General features: G+C 42.3%; 1 protein-coding gene and 2 pseudogenes across 1 annotated transcript; 1 reads left to right on the forward strand and 2 right to left on the reverse strand.

The window, feature by feature from the left end:
- Nucleotides 1-4,065: 4,065 nt before the first annotated feature.
- Nucleotides 4,066-6,883, forward strand: LOC147987320 (uncharacterized; the record flags this gene model as incomplete). The annotated part of the gene is made up of 5 exons (XM_087540304.1): nucleotides 4,066-4,094; nucleotides 4,668-4,913; nucleotides 5,545-5,650; nucleotides 5,749-6,213; nucleotides 6,624-6,883. Coding segments are annotated over 5 exons (1,050 nt in total), but the record flags the coding sequence as incomplete, so codon positions are not given.
- Nucleotides 6,884-13,245: 6,362 nt separating this feature from the next.
- On the reverse strand, nucleotides 13,246-18,220 carry LOC125538248 (cysteine-rich receptor-like protein kinase 43; annotated as a pseudogene).
- Nucleotides 18,221-18,381: 161 nt separating this feature from the next.
- Nucleotides 18,382-21,560, reverse strand: LOC125538250 (rhamnogalacturonan I rhamnosyltransferase 1-like; annotated as a pseudogene).
- Nucleotides 21,561-22,101: the final 541 nt, after the last annotated feature.

Raw genomic sequence — 22,101 nt, forward strand, 5'->3', positions numbered from 1 at the left:
TGTGCAATTCATCCCTGACAGGAACTCCTAGGGCTAGCCAAATCACGACAGGGACTTCGAGTACACCAAGTGCAAGACATGTGACGGAAAACAATGAGGAACCACAATTAACTCCGATGAAGCCTGTCTTTGGTAATGATTACAAGTTCACGGATGAGGACATAGAGACAGCCGTTTACATCCGCGGAACATATGACCCTATTGAAATAGCTAGAATCGGAGACATTTCCCTCACAGCAGAAAATCTAAAGCAAAATTTGGACGAGAAATATATTTATGGTGATGTAAGCCCATTATACTCTATTCTACATCATTACTGCAACAACTGTCTTATTATTGTATGATTGAAAATTTGGCAGGTTATTATGGCATATGCTCTCATTAGCCAAATTGAGAATGATAGTACCTCAATCATATCCCCTCAAGAAACCGAAAAGCTGTTACAAATGAAGGGGGTGGTTCCTGTTGGACGTGAAGCCTCATGGTTAGCTCGTGTAGCAGGAAAATTTGTAGGGCGTCGAAAGGTGCACGTTTTCCACACTTTCATAGTTTACGTACACACTGTACACGACAAATTTCAGTTCTCAACCCAAGCCAAATTTTACTGCAGGTGCATGTCCCACTCAATGTACACCAAAACCATTGGATGCTAATGATGTTTAATTTTGACAAAAAAGAAATTCAGACTCTGAACTCCATGAATTATCATTGCGACAAGACCAAGGAAGATTCTCTTGTAAGTGTTCTCTTGCTGCCTCTTTTGATCCGCATGGAACATGAGCTCCCAAAGTACCGTAACCCTATGTATAACTCGTCGTACCCTAGGTGGACTCGATTCAGTTCTGCATTGACGAAGCTGTCAAGAAAGGGTTGATATCACCAGCTAATAACATCAATTTTGCCAAATGGACCAAAAAACGCTATGAGAACATACCACAACAGACCGATGGGTACGCATGGCCTCATAAATTATTATTTGCATACACGAATAAGATTACTGATCTTTAACTAAACATCGCAGGACTTCCTGTGCGGTTTGGACACTGCAGTACATGTTGTCATGGAACGGGGATGAAATGACCGATATTTTGAACCAGGTAATTGAATGCCTAATTTAAATTTGTACTTTGTTTAGCTTGAAAGCTATGCTGACGTCAGTGTCGGTTATCCAATATAGGCAAGGATAGATATTTTCAGGTGGAAAATATGTATAGCCTTACTGCATTCAAATTGCAATGCGCTTCGTCTCGAATCATATAAGTTCCCCATAACGGTTAGCGCTACATGAAGAATATATCATTTATTTCATAAGTCTCATGATTAGAACTAACACAGCACTCTCTCTTATACAGAAGGAGGTGTACGATGCCCAGCAAGCAGTTCTACCTGATGCTTTAGAAGAGGACGTACAATTAGTCAACAATCCCGATGGTTCCAACGAACCTGACACATCCAACTCCCAGAAGGATACCGGTGCAGCCAACTCCCCCAAAAATGGTGCACCCAACTCCCCCAAAAGGAAGAGAGCACGTGGACGCCCGAGAAAGCTAGTCGATCCCGAGCAAGCAGCAAAAACAAAGAGTCTTAAAGAACTGAAACTTAAATTTGACAGCAAGACCATAGCCAACCAAGTGTCTTCGTTACCATCACGGTCACGCAGAGAGCATAAACCAGCACCAGCTTTATTGAGCCCATTCAAACACAAATAGGTAGCATCAATTGATCATCAATTGATACATCCTCATGCTCATGCTCTACTTTTAGCATCATTTGATACACGTTTAGTTCTTATCAGAAAGTGGAAATAGGTACTTTTGGCAATCATGAGCATCCTCTACTTACTGCAATATCTAATGCATTGATACATTCTCATGCTCATGCTCTACTTTTAGCATCATTTGATACACGTTTAGTTCTTATCAGAAAGTGGAAATAGGTACTTTTGGCAATCATGAGCATCCCCTACTTATTGCAATATCTAATGCATCATCAGTACAAAGCTTGATTTAGCAATAGGTCGAATCGGCAATCATTTGCATGCTTTAATTTTGTCAAAAATTAATGCATAGTTCAGTTGTAACTGCTCATGGATATGGCAGGAACATGCTGAGTTATACACTAAACATAGTCATGCCAAGCTATAGCTACCATAGTCATATTATTAGAGTTCCTAGCATGCATCACCGTACGGCAGAATAACACAGCAAACATAACATAGACCACCGTACGATACTTGAGTTGCTAAGGCCCTGTACAATGCAAGGTGCTTAGGGGAGTTGCTTATAGAAATAAACCAGGCTTTTCATAAGCATAGGTGCTTATTTGTACAGGGTAGACGCATAACTCGGCATCTCTCCTGTACAAATAGGCACCGGTGCTTCAAAAAAACCCTGTTTATTTTTCTAAGCACCACCCTAAGCATCTAGCATTGTACAAGGTTTAAACATGCATCACCAAAATAGTATTAACAACTAGGAACACTAAATCAGAGTAGCAGCAAACTCTTAACATAAACGGCAGATCAACCACCGCTCAGCATAGGTTCAGACACACCATAGGACATCAGTTTTAGACTCGAACAACAAAGAAACATAGATAACATAAGAGGACACGGCGGTCCTGGGGCAGCAGCAACACTCTAGCAGCACATCACTTCTCTCCCTTCTTCAATGCATGTTGTAGGGCTCATTCACTTTGACAATCTCGAGGAAGCGTGCATAGGCAGCATGTTTAGCCAGAGTACTGGCTTGATGCTTCTTACCATGTCCATTGCCAGTGCTGAAGGCATGCTGGATCATGCCATCTATGCCGCCACCGATCTGCTTGCAACAGAAAGGGCACCCAATCTTGCCAAAGAAACGGTACTTGATCTTCCCAGCAATCAGATGCCTCAGGGTGTACCGGCTCTTGCTGTGCCTGCTGTCCATGCTGTAGTCCACGTCGTCGTCATCCTCCTGTGAATTAGTGAATTAGTACACATAGAACAACTCAGCTAATCTATTATGGTACATTGACTTTAATTACAATGTTTTGAAAGTACACATGTGTAACATGGCAACTATCTATTTGCTAGAAACAAGGCGTATGTGCACATACATAATTGATCCAAATAAACTGACATGCATAAATATGGACAGTGGAATAGTTGCATTTATAGATTAGTGCACAAGTAGTACATAATTAACACATGAAAGACTTCATGAAGTGGCTTGGTTTAATGATATTTGATACTTGTTACAGGTGTAATTCTTCTTGGAATCAGAAGAATGGCTTCATTATACTCCTCCATGCTTCACACAAGGGGGGTTTGTTCTATCTACTGGAATGAAGAAACCATTATTCTTTCTCACAGCGGCAATACTGCTTCTCCAACATTGTTAGACCCTGATAAGTTTCAGAAGGAAATTGGTAAAGGAGCTATGGGGTGTCTCACTGCTCATATTGATGAGAGATGTGGCTGTGATCATCTAGATAACATACTGTGGAAAATTGGCTAGATGAAATGTTTTGATTTTTTGGTATCCAGTGGATATGTACTGTCAGCCCATAATTATTAAGGGAGCGATCACTTCCTTTGCAAAATGGAAAGCTGTATAGAATTTGCAAATGGATCATCTATGAACATGTGTGCAAACTAATCATATATGAACATGTGTGCAAATTAATTCATCTACATAAACTAAAATGAATCAGGAACTACAGCATTTTGTCACTGTCCTTGGGAAGCCAATGGAGAATCCTGCCATATATCCATTGTTTAACCCACTTTTTCATTAATGTATCCCTGCCATGAACATTTTCTTGTATTTGGGTTCATTACCCCACTTCTTTCATTAATGTATCTCTTGTGAAACTTATGCTCATCTAGTTAACAAGACAAACCCCAATGCCATGAAAAAAACAGAGTATCTGCTGGAATCAGAATGTGAATCAGATTTAAAAATCCACATCCAACATGAAGATCTATGCTACATCCCTACAATCCTACATACGTACAACTAGCACGCCCAAGTGAAATTGATGCTCATCTAGTTTACAAGAAAAACCCCAATGTCATGAAAAAAAACAGAGCAAAAAACAGATTACTACCTCAGATAGCTCGTCGATGGCATCCTCGTCGAAGTCGCTGCCCTTCCTGCTATCTACGTCGAACTCCTTTATGGCGTTCTCCTCCATGAGCTCGTCGATTTCGTCATGCACCTTCCGCTTACGCCTTCTCATCTCCTCCTCCTCCAGATCTTCCCCGACCTTGTGCTCGCCGATGGGTGCCTCGACGGCTGCGATGGCAGCGGGAGCAGGCACAACGGTCGCTGCACCGCCAGCTTCCGCCGCTACGGCGGACTCAGCCGCTGCACCCACGGCTACAGCCACGGCAGCAGACTGCTGTGCTCTGATGGTTGCCTCCGGCTCGTCCGCCGCATCTTCACGCCCGCGCTTCATCGTCGGTCAAAGACAGGAGGAGGGAGGCGTAGGAAGGGAGGAGGGTGGTGAGGAAGGAGGAGAGGGTGGTGAGGTGGTGACGAAGGAAGAGAGGGTGGTTAGGTTCGGGAGAGGACGAGGGTTTTCTACCCGATTTGCGGAAGAAAGGCACTGCTCCCGCCTCTTGGAGTTACCGAGAAGCCGCGGGTGCCGATTTGACTTGACACACCCACCCGGCCGTCTCCATTCCACGTGGGGACGTGGCGGTCGTGCACCTCCTGCGGTTTGCCATCAATTGCTATCGGTCTCACAAGTGGGTCCCCTTGTCATCCACACAACCGAGCCACCACATGTACCACATTTTTCTTTCTCCCCGTCTCGACCACTCCACATCTTTCTTTCTCCCCTTCTCGACCAGCGCCGCCGCCTCCGCCGCCATCTCCTGACGACCCCTCTCTTCGCTGCCGGTGCGCGGCCGCCGCCAACTCCGGCAAGTACGTGATATCTCCCCTCTTCTTCCCTTCCCCAAACGCGTCTCCCTACGGAGGCGGATCTGAGCCGATTGGTTTGGACTGAAACTTAGTTTTTGGATTGGATCTTGATTTGGTTTATATGGTTTGAGACCAAATCAATCAATTAGTTTGAGCCGCCACTACCACCTACTACTGCTTCAAATCCAAGAGCCGCCGTTGCCGGCCGGAGCTCATCGGCTCACACGAGCTTTGACGCCATGTCTGATCTAGATTCATGACGTGCCCTCGCATATGGCTTTGTCCACGGTTTGAACCTTTGGATTCAATTCAAAAGTTGAAAACGGTTTCGACTGGGTTGGATGACGAGCATGTATAGTTCGGTTTGGTCTAGATTCTAAATGAAAATATCTGGATTGGTTTGGTTTTGATGTGTGCTGTGGATTGGACTGGTTTTAGTTTGGATGCCGAACTATTCCCAGGTTTAGATGAGACGGGCATTGCCATTGTCATTGGCATTGCTTTATTACGTAGATGGTACAAAATAGATTGATTGGCCATTGCCAGTATAGGTTATCACTATGATTTATTATATGTATGATCTTTGTATTGTACTATGTACAATTCAACTTAGAGTTCAACACGTTCTGTGTAGAATGGAGGAAGCACAATGTGGACGCTGCAACTCACGGTGCCGGACCAGCCTTTCTACTGCCACGCTGTTCGGCATCTACTTCCAGCCTACTTTTGTTTTCGCAGCGGTAACAATTTATATGAACCTTCTGACAGTACATTCTTTTTGTTTTTTTGCTATTTCCACTAATGTATTGTGTCTGTTATTTGTTTTTATCTTACATAGATCGTACCATGCAATGTGAGATTGGCATTCAATGAGCTCGTCGCAGACACCGTGACCTTCGATGCTCTTGGGGGCCCATACACTATGCAGGTCGAGAAGGGGCGAAAGATAACCCAGATAGGAGGAGATGATTGGGATCGTTTCATCGCCCGCAACCGTCTTAGTGGGGGTGAATTGATCAGCTTCTCCTTCAGAAAATATAGGCCCAAGATTTCTGTTATCTATCTAAATTTGATTCCGGATAGTGAGGATGAAGTTCATGAGGAGGAAGATGGTGCTGAGTTAGATGATGACGATTCTGATGATGATGAGAACCCACTTGTTGAATACCTGTATGCCCAAGGACTCAGACTGGGCGACGAGGAAATCGGCAACCTCTGGGACATGCTTCTGCTACGTGAAGACTACCTAGGGAAGCCATTCGTGACCCGCCTTACAAGGACGAATGTTAAACGGCATATCATGGTATGTTACTTAGTGTGGTAATTACATGATATACATGCTTAGTTAGTGTAGTAGTTCATATGATATGCATGTTGTAGTACTGTGGTGAGAGGCCTAGTTTAGAATTCATTTAGTGAAGAATTTTATGACATGCATGTAGTGTAGTAATATGCGATGATATGCTTAGTGTACGCAGTAATCTAATGATATGCCTAATTACTGTAGTAATTTGATGCTTGGCGTATAGTGTACTGATGTGATGATATATATGCTCAGTGTTGAATCCAATGATATATGTGTCTTCAAGTGTATGCTTTGTTGATAATTGCACGTGACATGATCATATATCATGTCAACTGTTTTGCTATTTCCACTAATGTATATGATCATGTCAACTGTTTTCAGAAATTACCTAAGAGGTTACTTGATAGCTGTGGCATCAACCCAGACGAAGAAGGCATGGCTGCTGGACTACGCCTTACCAGAACGGGCTCCATCACCAGCTGTGCCTATGCAGTGGACACGGACGGTCGCACTGTCTTGAGCAGGGCAGGGTGGAAGAAGTTCCTTCGTGCCAAGAATCTTCGGGTAGGACAGGCCATCCTACTCACTGTTGCGAACACCCGTCGCCATGACTTGAGGATGATGATCACCATCCACCTCATTTAGAACTGCGGTGGGCCATGTATCAATCTGAAATGAACTTGTTATGTTAGCTCTTGTTTGCGAGTACTTGTCGTGTATTACCGTACCTATATCTACTCATATCTAGGTACTATTGCTTGTGATGGATTGCAACTATTATTAACTGGTACCTAATGCTCTACTAGCTATGATTATTCCACTGTGTGATGTTTTATAGGCTGTAGTGTGACATGGTAACTGTTATATATGGTACAGGCTTGTCTCTAAGACCTTGTACAATGCAAGGTGCTTAGGGATGTGCTTCCACTGTGTGATGTTTTGTACGTGCCAGGTTGTAGTATGAAATGCTAACTGTTCTATAAGGTAGTGGCTGGCCTCTAATTGGACCGACATGTTGAACTAGTATCAATGGTAGAGGCGTTTCGTTATGCGCCACATCCAACAGTTCACATAATTAATTATCCAAAGATTAAGGTATGAAACCCTTGGTCATACATAGCAACATTTCGTTCCTACAAATTAAGGTACTTCCACATTCAAACTAACTAATACTACAAATTCGAAGGAATTACTTAATACATTAACAGCACATAGGGAAGTAGCACTGGTCCAATGGCTTGAGAAATGACGAACAAAAACTGAAAGAAGAAGGATCAGCCAGTAGCAGCACCATCAGCCTCCCAGCCTCACAACTTTAGCCAGCCCGGTGAACTCCAGGTTTTTTCCTGCAAAACACACATGTGATGTTGGAGGCAAGAAAATAAATATGCCAGGGGTCTTGTCATGGCATCTAATCGTACGGAATGCTAGTACAAATGATGGAGAACAAAACATCCAACATGAGAAATTCATAGGAGTTCTAGATCCATGGATACCATCAAGAAAAAATGCTTAGTTTTAATTCAGACACAAGACTAGGTGAAAACATGCATATTTCATATCAGCAACATTGATATGGCATCTTTGCAAGCTTGGGTCAGTGACTTGTCTTGTGTTTCATGGCATGACAATAATTTTAACAATAAATAGACATGAAATTGACCCAAACTCATGTACAAAGTTAGGCCATATGATGCATGGATTAATTCACACATAAATGACAAAATGCCAACTTTGTATAGAATTTGCAGTACTGAAATATTTCAGTGTGTACCGGTGTGTACTGAAACTGCAGTAGTGAAATAATTCAGTGTGCATCGATGTGTACTGAAATTGTAGTAACGAAATATTTCAGTGCCTACCGGTGTGTACCGAAATATTTCAGTGTCTACCACCACTACAACATTACAAATTTTGCCTAGGGCAGTACCGAAATATTTCAATGCCTACCGGTGTGTACCGAAATATTTCAGTGTCCACCACTACAACATTACAAATTTTGCCTAGGGCAGTAATGAAATATTTTAGTGCCTACCGGTGTGTACCGAAATATTTCAGTGTCTACCACTACAACATTACTAATTTTTCCTAGGGTTCATATGATGCCTAGGGTTCACATACATCATAATCCATCCTCCAAATCCATGTACTCAAATGTTCATGCAATTCATTGAGATTAAAATGCCATCTAGCCTTCCCTCTCTGAACTATTATGATCAGTATCACCACGATGTAAGCACGAGCAGTAGAAAGATGAGGAGTGGGGAAGCTTACTCTAAACATAGCTACCGCCGCTGTTCAGACGAGGAGAGCGGCGAGGGAAGCGTGGAGGACGGCGGGGAAGCGAGGTCGCGACCATTGTCCTCCTCATCTTGCGCTTCGAAGTCTCCGGTGACTCGGTTGGAGGCTGCACAATCTGCAACGGCACCTCGTGCACGGTGGGTTCCTGATCAAGTGGATGCTCTACCCTGGATCTGAACGCCCACCACCTCCGCCTGGTCCACTCGCTGGACGAATTGGCCTGCTCCATCGCCCAGAGGAGGATCTCGATCTTCTGAATCGGTTGCGCGGGCTGGGGGAAAAGCTTTGCCCTCTCCTTCTTCATCAAATTCTTGAGAGTGGCCATTGCCGTCCAGCTCATCTGCCTTGTGTTGTCAAACCAAGAACGGATCTCCCTCAACCTGGGCAACTTGACCTGGTCGCCGCCGGCGATCTGTACGAAGTCGGTGTTCTCGCCGCCGGCCATCAGCTCGATCTGCCGTGGAAGAGGGGGTGGGGGTGGGTGGGGGGGGGTTGCCTGAGTGGAGTGAAGTTGCAGCGGCAAGAAGGAGGAGATGACTGCGGTGGACATGGAGGAGAGGGAGGAGATGGCCGCCGATGAGTAATTATGGAATGTGTAGCACCATGGCGGCGGTTATTCATTCGACGAGAGGGGCGGCGCGTGCATATTTTCCTAGGACTAAACTGCCCCTAGATTAAAACACGTCCCCACCTTGTCACGAGTACCGGCCCCACTCGTTTTAGTACTTTCGCGTACTTTTATCGGAGTACTACCCAGTACTTCGTATTTGTCTGCCGTTAGATCGACATCAACGAACGGTTCTAAAAAAGCCCAACCACTCTAAAACTTGTAATTTTAGTTCTAGATACATCCATTTTCGAGACAATTAATTCCGAACGAAAAGAGTACTAGTAGCACAGTGTCAGCAGCACACAACTTGTGGCAAAAGCGGGGCGCCGCATCGCCCGACCTCGGCGTCCGACAACAACCTGAAGCGCCAAGGCCGCCGGCACTGCACACGGTTTCCGCCCACGAGTCCACAAACCATGCGCGCACCCTTACGCAGAGGCAGCGACGGCCGGGACGTACTACGGCTCACACGCCGACAGCGGCATCCCCTATAAAACTACCGTGAGGAACACCGCCATTTCGCAGGCAGGTGAGCAACACACAGCAACAGCAACGAACGAAGCACTCAGTCGAGCACCTCGATATCTTTTTTTCCTTTTTGAAAAGAAGGTTATCCCCAGCCTCTGCATCAAAAGCACCTCGATATCTGCAGTCCTACAGTTTGTCAGATGGCGAGCGGCGGCGGCAAGGCGACGGCCTCGTCTTGGGCGGCGGCCATGAGCATGGACGCGCGGCACGGTGGAGGCGCTCAAGGAGCTCTATCCGGGAGGATTTCAGTACATACGGTCGCTCTGAATTTACAGATGCCTTCGTATGGTTCATACTTTTTTTTTGGAATTGTTCGTACAGTTCATCCATGCTATAGAAAACGGCAGTCCGAATTTTGTAAACCTGATCACCGGCCTGGAAAAAAGTACTCACTCTAATCCATATTAATTGTCGCTGATACTCAATTGGCAACAATTGATATGAATCGAAGAGAGTACAGGTGGATGGAGTACTGGTTAAGCTGAAGAGAAGACGAAATCTATGTAGCACATTAGATTCCCGTTACCTGTGTGCTCCACAAGCGAGAAACAAAAACCATACGTCGCACTCTCCCTCCAGCAAGCTGTGTGCACGCACGACCGTTTCAGTTTCGTCCACACGTGAGAAGTGACCGACCGCCGGCCACCGGTTACTGTGAACCCAGTACACGGAACGCTGCCTCATGGACGGCCAATACCGCACGCCGGAAGAGAAAAACACCGGCATGTCGACGATGCGACGAAGAACCAATCGATTCATCAGGCTCAGTAATCTGATGGTTTTGAAGCCTAACCGTACTACACGGCACTAGTCACCAGGGCCGGGCGGGCAAAATCCGGGACCCTGTGCGAAACTAAAAAACGGGGCCCTATCACACTAAAAAAAACTAAGGATCAACAGACTGATTATCGGATGACAACGGCGGTGCTTTTTTTCTAACATATATGTTCATTCCACCTTTATAAGATTTATCAATTAATTTTTGTTTTATTTCTGTTCTCTTGCGCTTAGAGGAACCAAACTGATGTTTCGCATGATGACTCAAAAATGTATTATTGAAACACAAGATATGAAAGATGAATAAAATACAATTGAACAATAGCATATATCAAAGATGAATAAAATGTGAGTGTGATCTTTAACCGGGGAGGTAAGAACCGATCTCTAACGAAGACATGAAACGACGATCCATGCCAAAAGTTAATTGGGAAATTAGGAATTAGGAGTAAGAACCAAAATTAATCAAAAAGTAGGACTCGCTAAGCACCTGGAGGCTGGAGTCGGTGATCCGACGAGTCTGAAACTTGGGAGAGGAAACGAACAAGAAGGCAACCATGGCAGCAGCCTGAATCCGACCGGTCCGATGAGGCCAAGGCGATCCGTTTCCTGCAGGGTTTGGTTTGGTGTAGCGTGATCGGCTGATCGCCCGGATCGCCGATGCCCCACGGCCCGACGCGACTGCAGGGTTCGGTTTGGTGTAGCGTTATCGCCCGGTCGCCGACGGCCCGACACCGACGCGACTGCAGTTATGGCCAGATGGAGACGCTCCCGATTCCATCTTCCCGGTCAACTGCTCTAGGGCGTAGGCTGCGATGCGATCTCAGGTTTTTTTTTCCACGGAAGATCCTGTTTCCATCGATCGAGTTTAGATCGAGCACTAGGCACGAGCGCTCGATGGCCTCCACTAAGGCCAGCTTCAGCGCCCAGCGGCCCTGTATGGCTTCGATCTGGATTATTTTTGAAATACTAGGCCTGCATAAAAAAATTGGGCCCCCCCAAAATTATGGGCCCTGTGCGGGCCGCACGTTTGGGACAACTGTGGGCCCGGCCCTGTTAGTCACCACGGTCCACGGTATGTGCCGCCCTTTGCCCCCATATAAACCCCACACCTGTGGCAGCTGACCCCCATCACCACCGTGGTTCAGAAGCGGCAATCCATTTCCTTGATATTTTCCTCAAAGCGATGAGCCTGAGGCACGCGAGCAGGGTGCTGCTGAGGGCGGCGCAGGCCGTCGCGAGCATACGAGTTTCTTCATGGGCATGTAAGCGTGCATATGTCAAATTAGGATGGTATTGTATCATCAGTGAACACTTGTTCTCTTTTCCTTTCGTAAATTATTAAGAGTGCGCCTAGGTCTTAATCGACTAAGATTTAATCAAGTCTCAGTCAAGTGACATAACATGCAAAAAAGAAAACGAAAAAACTGAAGAAAACAAATTACACAGATCTCAATGTAAGATTTTACAGATATAACATCGATTAAGACTTCGTCGACGTTTTTAGTCGACTGAGACTTTGTGAAGTCTGAATTATTAATTTTTTTTTGAGGGACTGAATTATTAATCTTGCCCGTGATATGCAACCCTAAACACATGTTGTTTGATGACTGTTTTTTTTTGCAGGATGTTTGATGACTGTTTGAATGCTCAGTGGACCGGTAGAAACAGAGGATTCTGAATACTCCTGCCTGTTAGTAGGAAGCGTGCTGTACATCGAAGTGGCTGAAAATGTGCTAGACTAATGAGGGTTTTAAAAAAAAAACATATGGTAGACTGTTGTATCTTGTCTAAATTTCTTTCCAACAATAAGCTGAACAGCCGCTGAATTAGCCCATAAAGTGTTTCGCTCACTAACTTTAGGCCATCAAGTCATCAAACAGGTGGCTCAAACTCAATATTAGCTCGGAGCTCGCCCGAGGCCTCATGAACAGAAATCTGGCTATGTCGAGCGGCGTTAAAAACGAGTAGGAATCGAACTTTCAGCGGCGGTTGTTCGCCTAGTACCTTTCCAAAACAACCTATTGTCTCCATCGTTTACCTGGAACGAGCAAAACTAAAATGATAGGGGGGAAACCTTCACGAGACCAGACAAATTTGTGAATCCCCTGCCTTCCACGAGACTTTGGTATTTTTTTTCTTTTCTTTCAATTTATGGCGGCGGTGTTTTATTTCTTGGCACTCTGCACGTCATTATTTTTGTTAGAGAAGGCCCAAAGGCATATGTTAAGTATCCCAGATCCTTATAAACACACTCATACAGAAAATTAAAATTATATTTAAATCTTTGGGGTGTCAAAGTCTTCTTTTCCCTGCATCCATCATGGACGTGCTGTGAGCATAGCACGTTGCCGTCGGCCCTCCGTCTCAGACTAAAAATAGCCATTTGCTCAGAAGAAAATGGTTTTTTGTAATTAAATCTTCAACAATCAAACCTCCATGCTCTCTTGGGTTGCAGGGAATAGCCCATTTGACTAACATGACTACTTCGGTTCTAAACTACCATCCTGCGAGAAAAATCTTGATGAAAAAAAAAGAATTATAATCTCTTATGAACTCCCGCGACACTTCAAAGAATGACACCACATATATTTGTATGTTGGTGAATACCACATTAATAAGCATCAACAGCCCACCCGAGTATAAATATCTACCCTTTCAACAACTGGATATTAAATTCAAAAACACAAAAACTCAGTATATTTCTCAAGTCTAACCTCCATAGATGTTCAATAACACCAACCTCCATAATTTACCAGCATCACAACCAAAAGGTTGTGTGTACAGAATTCCTACCTACAAGGTTAAAGAAACTAGTCGCTAGCTAGGCAACAAAAGCTAGATTGACCCGATGGCAACGTCATATCAGTCGTAGTGGGGTTCAAGAAATCGGTCTCACGTTCAAGGGACGAATTCGAAGGCATGGCTATTCCACTGTCTAACATTGACCTTCTCGGCTGATTGATATGTGACATTGCGCTCGTAAACATGGCCACGACTCCAGACATGGCTGGCCTATCATCAGGCATTTCTTGGACGCATAGGAGTCCGATCTGGATACAACGTTTTAGCTTGGAAAATATCTCAGGCTCGGACTTAGGGAGCGGAACAATTTCCGTGTTGAGAAGTTCCATGATCCCATTTTACTGCCATAGTTCCCAAGCCTACCAAAAAAAGAGAGTTGTCAAGTTTTATCAGAGTATGTACATCTCAAGAAATAAAATAAATGTAAGTCTTCCAACACAAATGTTAATATGAACCATCTATGCTCCTGCAAAGAAACAATGAATTTATAATTTACTTGGACTAACTTGAGAAAGGAGCCTTTGCAAGCTACCGTTCATGTTCCCGCTAAGCGTCTCTAGAAGAATTACTCCAAAGCTATAGACATCGCACTTCAGCGTCATCTCCCCTCCACGCATATACTCCGGAGCTGCATGTCCCCTTCATGGAACTCAACCGTGTTAGGTATGTTGGGTCCACAAAAAATCTTGTGGTGCATATACATATATATTTTATTACTTACGGAGAAATAACAATTGCTTGATCAGGCCCTGTTTAATTGTCGACAAACAGTTTAGCGGTGCCCAAGTCGGTGATTCAAGAAGAATGTTCCCGGGTTTAAGGTCACTGTGGATCACACACTCACCTGATCCTCCATGTAGATACACAACACCATGTGCGATCTCGTGTAACAATTCAGTCCAGTCCAGTGAAGCACGAAGGTTAGGTGTGCCTATGCGGATCAAATATACTTGATTAGATGCCTACATCTAATAAAAATAGCATAAACAAATTATATATCCAAAAACAAAAAAAAAACACCTATTTTACTTCAAATTTTAACATCCAAATTGTTAAGAGCCTCACTTTAAGCCCTTAAACAACTAACAAATCTCAAAGCACTGTGCTCTAACAGGTTTGTAGATTGAAACTTCACTCTTGATTTGAAAAACAAGACACTTGAAAGAAAAGTAAAACGCCTGGGCTGTATGTGAAGTATATACCTGTAAGTGTTTTCGTAAATTATATAAAGATCTATGACATGTGAAATAATTAATAAGGAACCTATTTAATTAATTTAATATAATTTGTGCACATACTGCTAATGGTAATACATAATTTTTTACCAACGTCGCACATATGAACCACATGATCTATACGTGTGATTTTTCAGGTTTTAAAAACCTTCTAAATATGAATTTTATCCTACCCATTAAAAAAAATATGTTAAGGTCGTCAAGGTTATGATTAGTTGAAAAAGTTGAATTTAGGGGGGGGGGGGGGGGGGAGGGATTGGTCGTAGGAGTGCATGCGTTTGCGTGCGAAATAACCCAAACACGACAATCTAGTACATAATATATGTACGGTCCTGTTTGAAACACAAGAATTCAAAATTTTACTTTTCGTGAGAACTTGAGAATTTTTTTGTTCTAGTAATCAAGGAGCACCAAATGTGTAGATGTTCAGACTCTTGTTCTTCATGTATTCGGAGATGAGTATCCGCTCCTTGCCTTCGTTACAGTAAGTGATCAGGAGACAAACATGATTGCCATGCCGGAGCCCAACCATCACTTCCACTTCTCTCGCGAAATCATTCTTGCCTTTTGTTGTGAGTGCTGACTGTTTAAGCCTCTTGACAGCAATAGTTCTTCCTTCGGGAAGCTGCCCCTGGTGATTTTAGAACTTGAGATGTCAGAAATTAAATTTGCCAATGGATGGTTTTCTTTATGTCAATGTCTTAACCATTGTTTTCTTTTCCATGAAGGATAACGCGTGCGCGCCCACACCGACGAACCTTGTAAACATTACCAAATCCACCCTGCCCGATCATATTACTTTTAGAGAAATTTCCAGTGAGGTCCTTTATGATTGCTAGACTAACTGAAGGTACCGCCATGGTAAGATTTTTGAGGAATAACACCTACAAAACAAGCTTGCATAGTTTACAACATTGCATTTACCATGTATTCCCATTGTTCCTTGATGCAAATAACAACAAGATTGAGCTATCAGAGCATAATTTACCTATAATTCTGTGTTTCCTTCTCCACCAAATAATAAAGACAATCAGAAGAATAGTAACCACAAAAGGTAGAGTTCTGGCAACTAGAAGTGTAGGAAACCTTTTATTGCCATCTGCTTTTGGAGAGAAAAGATCAATTAGAATCATTTAATTTTTTGAGTACATTATCACAATTTATGTCATCTAATCCTTGTTCCCCGTCCAGAAAAACCCTTAAGAAATTCAGCTTTTCCACTGAATAATTTTCCCTCCGTAAAAAGCACCATAAAAGTAAGTGTAACTTCTAATTTGAAATTCTGAAATTTTACCCACAATAAAAGGATTAAGATTGAAGTTAATTTTTTCTGCAAAATAGGATTGTAGTTGAATTTTGGGGGAAAATGTATAGTCTCCCCGGATGTCTACTCTGGAATGGATAATCTGTACATATCGAATAATTCTGATTTTGACAACCTCAGGTAGAGATTCTACCCTCTGTCGATGAGACACAGATCAACAATAGCATCCGTCCACATGACACACCATGTACCATCGGCGCCTTCCCGAATATCAGGTGCGTCAGTCTACACACAAAATTTTGACATTCTTGTTGGTTGAATATTCTCCTCTGTAGTGATTCAAGAATGACGTCTTCCTTGCAAGATTAGTCGTGGTTCTCATGTTTTTATGCAAATTGTGGTTATTAAAGCCTATATCATTTTGATCAATCACAGTGAAAAAAATAGTGGTTGAAGAGGCAAAATGCCCGCTCTGCTCAGCATTGGAAATTAGAGGTTCTCCTGTGTCAAAGAAGCTACATGATAGCAGTCATCAATTTTACCTTAAAACGGATTAGAATGACTTGTGTTGTTGTACCCTAGAGCTTTTTTTCACATAAAAAGTTATCCCAAAATGGGATAACTTGCTACTTTCAGACCCATCTGTCACATTTATCTTCTACCTCTAGTCTCGTGCGGACCGCCCACTGATTTTTCTGTATTCGTGCTCACTTGCATAGCAAACTTAAGCTTGTTTCCGTGGTTCTTTTTTCTACTCGTGCTAGTAACTTTTTTTTTCTCTTTTGATTTTCCATTTCCGTAATTTCTATTATGATTTTATATCCATTTTGTTTCTTTTTAATTTACAATTTCCTTAGGCATTTTTTACTTATTTATTTTCTTTCTTTATTTTTTTATTTTTTATTTTCTCTATTTTATTATCAGATTTCTTTTTAAAACATTATGTATCTACTTTGATGTATATTGTTGAATATTCAGTGAGCATTTTACAATAGAGGGTCAATCCTCTTAAATATATGTTGAACATTTTTTCAAAATCAGTGAACATCTTTCAAACGTGTGAATGTTGTTTTTTTCTAAAATCAAGAAAACTAATTCAAATTCACAAATATTTTTTGACTTTGCCAACATGTTTCGAGTTTGTGGATATTTGTTAAACTTTGCAAAAGATTTTCAAATTCATGAACAATATATAAATTTGCAAGAATTTGAGTTCACGAACATTTTTTCCCATTTTTTGAGTTTGTCATATTTTTTCAAATTCATGGACAGTTTTTAATATTCAAAATATATTTGGAGTTCATGATTTTGTTTTTCAAATGCAAGAAACCTTTACAAATTTGCAAACATTTTTTGAGTTCGTGAATATTTTTCCAAACTCCTGAAGATTTTTCAAATTTGAGAATATTTTTTGTTTCTGAATTTGTTTCCAGATTTGCGAACATTTTTTAAGTTCATGGACATTTTTCCAAACTCCTGAACCTTTTTCATATTTAAGAACATTTTTAATTTCCAAATAATTTTTCTGATTTGCGAACATGTTTCAATATCATGCACATTTTTTCAATTCGTAAAAAATATCTTGACTATTTTTCATGCTGGCTGGCCCATCAAAAGAGGGACTTGCGAGATGTAATCCCAAGATCGTCGCTTTCCCGTGCACCAAACAGCTCCATGGTTCGATTTAGACCGGGATTGATAAGGTCAGAGTGCCAACGACCTAGATTGGGAGTTGGAGGTTTGATTTAGTTAAGCTCTACTCCCTCCTTTCCGGTTTATAAGGCTCAATTCAAAAATCTCACCAACCAAGGTAGATGATGAGTGGTGGAATATTTTTTGTAGTTTGCAAAAGCACTCAATTAATGCTCTTGTTTTCCTCAAAAAATTATGTTTACGAATGCATTAATTGCAATGCATGCATGCATAAAGTGCATGCATTGGTCAGTTTTCTCTTAATACTTGCATGTAATGATTTAATGCACCTTGAAGTCTGAACATGTGATGGGGAACAACAAAATTGAGCCTTATAAAATGGAAAAACTAAAATTTTGAGATAAGCCTTATAAACCGGAAAGGAGGGAGTACATGTTTAAAGTTTAAAACTAGTGGCTGGGGCGCGTCCTTGGCACGCCTCCTGAGGCGTGAGTGTGCGTACCAATCCAGCTGTTCGAGTTGAGAACGTGTTTGTACACTACTAATGAACGCCAAGCATTAAAAAAGAATGCAAGTAGGAAAAGCATTTCGGGCTCATTCGTCAGGCCCCAAAATGCAGTTCAAGACAAAATACATTAACATCTATAAGAAAATAAATCTTCCTTATGCATGTCTCTTACGCAAATCTTACAGGATTCCTAGAAACACTGCTGAATACTACTTGCACAACGCCAGTAATCATTTGGGATTCCCTTAGTACATTGAAATCAGTAGCAATCCAAACGATTCACGCACAGAATGAAGCTCTGCTGGTGTGTGCCAATTCGGCATTGCTGTGGGACGCCATGTGCACTCATTGGCCGTTACCATATAGGAAAGATATCTTATGTACAGGAAGGGAATGGATCTTTGACCTCCTAGCAAACGTACAGGAGCAACTTAGAAGCAGAATCATCATGGTATTGTGGCGCAGCTGGCACCTCCGCAATGAATTAGAGCACGGTAAATCTATTCCTCTCCTGGAGGTTTCGTGCTCCTTCTTGGTCAGCTACTACAATTCCTACAGCTAGATTTCCCTGTCAGTGGAAGAAATCATCAAGGGTAAAGCCCCGTTAATGTTGAACCCACCGGGGACTCAAGAGCAACCGCAGCCTAATACAATACCAAAGCGGTGGCCAAGACCTCCTGCGGGCATATTAGCATTATCAGTGGATGGGTCTTATAATGGCTCAGATGGTTCGGCGGGTTCCGGCATGATATTGAGAGATGATAAAGGTGGGGTGATCTTCGCTGCGTATCGTAAAATTTTCAATTGTAACGAAGCCCTTGAGGCCGAACTACAAGCTATGGCAGAGGGACTCAAGTTGGCGGCCGAGCACTCTTCGGCTAATATTCTTTTGCAGTCGGATTGCTCCTTAGCACTCAAGGCACTGTCGGATGACTCGTTGGATAGGTCCATGCATGGTCATCTGGTTAGAACTGTTAAGGGGTACTTGAAGGATAGGGTTGTTATTCCAGTTAAAATTCATAGAGAGCAAAACAGGGTTGCAGATTCGTCAGTGAATTATGGTAGATGTGGGGATAGCACAGCATGTTGGCTGAGATGCTCTCCACCGTGTGTCAGCGTGCTTATCGCTGAGGATTGTAAACCTGTAACTTTGGAGTAATAAACCCTATGTTTCTGCGCAAAAAAAAGAATGAAGCATCAGCCCAAACATTTAATCTCCAGCAACTGCATCACAAAAGATGTATTCTTTCCAAATAAGAAAAGGCGGGCACACGATTGATTCGGCCCACCGGACACCGATGACAAGGCTAGCAGCACGGGCATGTGAACAACCTGCAATAGCAAGAACCGAGACGTTAGCAGATCGCCCAGGGCACCGCTGGTGGCGACGGCGCGCTCAACCTAGCCTCCTCCCATCGATGGCGCGACGGCTCTCTTCTCCGAGCGGAGCAGCGGCAGCATTCTCTTCTGAAGAAGATTAAGACATTGAGGAGGACTGGGATATGACTCATAGGAGCAAGCGATAAAAAAGAGATTAGGATGAGAAGGTCACCTTCAGTCCCTTGATCCATCTGCTACTTGAGGCCCAACGAGACCAGCGTACCCTTGATCCACCTACTACTTGGGTAAGCGTATCTTCCAAATTAGGTCTAAAACATCTTGAGAAAATTTAGATGGGATGCAATACCTCATCCTTTTGAGCTTCTCAGCCGTTGCTCCGACCATGTGTACAGTTAGAGAAGGCAAGCATGTCCATCTCATTTCACAAATGGAGAACCACAAAGGGTCCATTCTGACAAAGAATTTGAACCACACGCCTGCCCAACTCTTCAAGAGGTAAATCTCAACCCATCAAAATTTACACGGTACCTCTATTTCTGAATCTTCATGGGTAGGCCATTATTTGCAAGTCAAGCATTTGTTTTATTCAAATAAAAGACCTTGTACTTATTTATCATTGGTAAAATCTGTTTTCCCAATTACTACCTATACAATCTTTACCTGGGCATGCATATGATTTAGATACATCATGAGAAATGGAGAGATGGAAAGAAACCTGAATATTGTAATAGGATATATTGGACGAACTGCACGGAGGCACGGAGCGAAGATATCCCTGTTCAACTCTCCTTTTCAGCCTTGGAATCATCTCTTTCAGTATGCAGACCTCATCTCTCAATGATGCTATGGAGTAGTCCACATCAAATATATCTCGGAACTCACTTTAGGCAAAGCAATAGAAAATGATAAGATAAAGGAAGTCCTTAAGTGAATTGTTAAGAATTGCAGTCACTGCAGAAAGAAATACTGACCTAGGATCAGCCCAAAATGAAGTTTTATCCAACTCCGGCACAATGCATGTGACATTCAAGTATCTTGCAACTGTCACCATATCGCATATCTGATTTAACAGTGCAACGTGTACGTTCAGTTTTAGTATTTCAACGGCAGCAATGGCTCAAAAATGTAGAGAACACAATAGATGCATCGAGATTGTCACAAGCTGTACTTACAAAGGCACACATCTGGTTGAGACCACCATTGCAGGAAACCATCAGATAGCCATTGTTCGGTTTCCTGAATATAGAACCAATAAGGTCAAATGGCGGAAGAGACTACAGCATGCTTAAAATTAGTGTCCAGCCACACATGAGATACATACTGTTTAATCCAACCATTGATATGAATTGTTCTCGTCAAATACGAAATTCTTGGACCAGATTGATCCGACATGAACTGATCAATCCAAAAGGAGGCGATAAACCAACAAAAATATCATAGGGAAGGCAACAAACGCAAAGGGGAAAACATCAATGGAAGGCCAAATATTTAGTAGTATATTCTATAAATGCTAGCAATCATCTTTTTTCACCTTTCGTGCATCTCATCTCATTGTGCTCAACACAGTTTAACAGTAAAGTGCAACTTATAGGGTCACGACTGAACTACAAGAAAGTTGAATTATTGACTATGTTCATATTTGAACATTTCAGTTTACATCCAAAGAGCAAGCAACATTGAGCACCCCTTTCACAGGCTTAGCACTGAAAGTATCTCAATAGGTCACATGAAAATGAAAATTCATCTAATTCACGTCACTTAAATGCTTAGCTAGATGTGTCAGGTGGCAACTTCCACAGAGGTTTGAAAAATAAGCTGAACATCGACAATGTGAAGCTATGACCGATGACACCGACTAATGAATAACCATCCAAGAAAGTGAAGACAAAAAATATGCAAAGTGGTCCATAGAACACTACCATGTCATGTTACGTGCCAAAAATGGAACCACAAGTTGCCACCAAGAATGTTGTCTCTGCTGTGCACTGCCTTTGCTTGTCATGAATAAAACATTAAGGGGCATTTACCACATTGAGTAACCCAAAGTATGTAGTTGTACCTAACGGTAGATAACAATCAAACCATCAGCCTGACCGTGCACCAAAATAAGATTAGTGATCTCATGTGATCGGCAGGACTCGACGATTCTGATATTACCTATCGGGAAGAAAAGATGGATCAATAAGAAACAATAGCTAAAATTCACGAATGATAAGAGAGAAAATTTACAGTCAAAGCAAACACTATTTAACCTGTTTATTCTTTAATAATCAATCAAATCTTATGTGAATGAGCATATGATACCTGAGAACCATGGTTCATCCTCTGTTAGTTTGGAAATACAACTTTCAGCTCCCAGCAAATGAAAAGATTGACCAGTCAGCTAGCACAGGATCCACCATTTTAACTTGTCAAAACATCTTCCAATTCACCTAAAGGATGAGGGTATGTAAATAAATCAGATAAGGACCTAAAGGGTCATATCATGACATGAAATAATTCATGTGCACATATACTTTCAAGTTGCAAAGATATCATTTGCTAAGTGAATTCCTCATCAAAGCACATGAAGTATGACCATCAACAACTTAAAAAATATCAGAATGAAAACATATGACAAATCTTAATTATTGTTGTTGGGCAACTAATGCAACACAGCAGCAGCAGAACAAAACCACAGTCCAAAGGGGAGCTTTATGGAAAATACTGATTCATAAATTACAGGATAAACCATGCAAAATACCGAAGCCGGTCTATATTAGAAAAAAGATATAAAACCTGACCCCCTTTGGAATCTACAATGTATATAATTCAAACTTTATAGAGAAAGGCTTGTTGCATACACTAGTAGAAAAAGGGTCAA

This window comes from Triticum urartu, chromosome 2A (genome assembly GCF_056163025.1).
Source record: "Triticum urartu cultivar PI428250 chromosome 2A, HENAU_Tu73, whole genome shotgun sequence".
NCBI classification, from domain to species: domain Eukaryota; kingdom Viridiplantae; phylum Streptophyta; class Magnoliopsida; order Poales; family Poaceae; genus Triticum; species Triticum urartu.